Raw genomic sequence first — 914 nt, forward strand, 5'->3', positions numbered from 1 at the left:
GCGATTATATCTTATATAATTATGTTTAATTCCACTATATTAACGTTAATATTTTCATCAAATCGGATTTGAAATCTTAGATTGTCCGAATAATCTTTCAACGAAGATAATCATGCCGTCAATATACCAAGTTCTTGTTTTGAATACCTTTCCGATTCCGATTGTCGCATCACAATATCACAGTACGTGGTCGTCGTCAATAAGGAAGGAGCTACGTTAAGAAAAAATGCGTGTGTACTGGTTACAGTAACCAGTCGTGCAGCTTCCCGCGCGGAAAGAAGCGCCGATAGCCGTAGTTCATCGCGCATAGTTCGTCCAAGTCGCGTCGCTCCACGCCGTCGGGATCATCGCTGCGGGATGCATACATTGGAGATGCTAGATAAATGCCTGGCCGCGGGTAAGGCCTCTTAATTATAAAGCTCACCGGCGATAATTGTCGTGTAGTTGAACTAACATTGTGACGGCATGTTTTCCCGCCACGCCTACCTTGCTGTTCGCCACAGCAGGCGAACTCCTGTTTCTTGTCCCTATTTGCGCCCGTGGGACTCTAAGCTTCTCCTTCTCCTCTCCTTCTTTTTCTCCTTGTACCTTGTGCCAAAACTCTGTACAAATATCGCGAGATGATCTTTCTATTTAATTCCGTGATTCACGTGGGAAAGCGGATTGTGGATCGAGATAGTTGCGAGAATGAGTCAAGGTAAGTTCAACAAAATGAGAAATCAGTAAACTGTATAGTAATTAATTTAATTTAGATACATAATTTTACCTTGCGCGATTGAGAATCTATAATTTTAAAAGTATGTATAATGGGAAATAATATCCTTTTATTCTTTAAATTATCCTTTGTTTTAAATTATTTTGTTTTGGAATAAATTTAAAATTCGTGTTCTCTTTGAATTACTTTGAAGAATCAT

At 39.4% G+C, this 914-nt stretch overlaps 1 protein-coding gene across 1 annotated transcript in view; it reads right to left on the minus strand.

Annotated features, from left to right (window-relative positions):
• The window catches only part of LOC108693908 (proton-coupled amino acid transporter-like protein CG1139), an 18,629-nt gene extending 18,321 nt beyond the window's left edge, over window positions 1–308 (minus strand). Inside the window, exon 1 of the mRNA XM_018203105.1 lies at window positions 148–308. Within this exon, the coding sequence (XP_018058594.1) occupies window positions 148–308 (161 nt within the window). The remainder of the gene's footprint in view (window positions 1–147) is intronic.
• Between the last annotated feature and the right edge of the window lie 606 nt (window positions 309–914).

This window comes from Atta colombica, unplaced genomic scaffold, assembly GCF_001594045.1.
Source record: "Atta colombica isolate Treedump-2 unplaced genomic scaffold, Acol1.0 scaffold111, whole genome shotgun sequence".
In the NCBI taxonomy this organism is placed as follows: domain Eukaryota; kingdom Metazoa; phylum Arthropoda; class Insecta; order Hymenoptera; family Formicidae; genus Atta; species Atta colombica.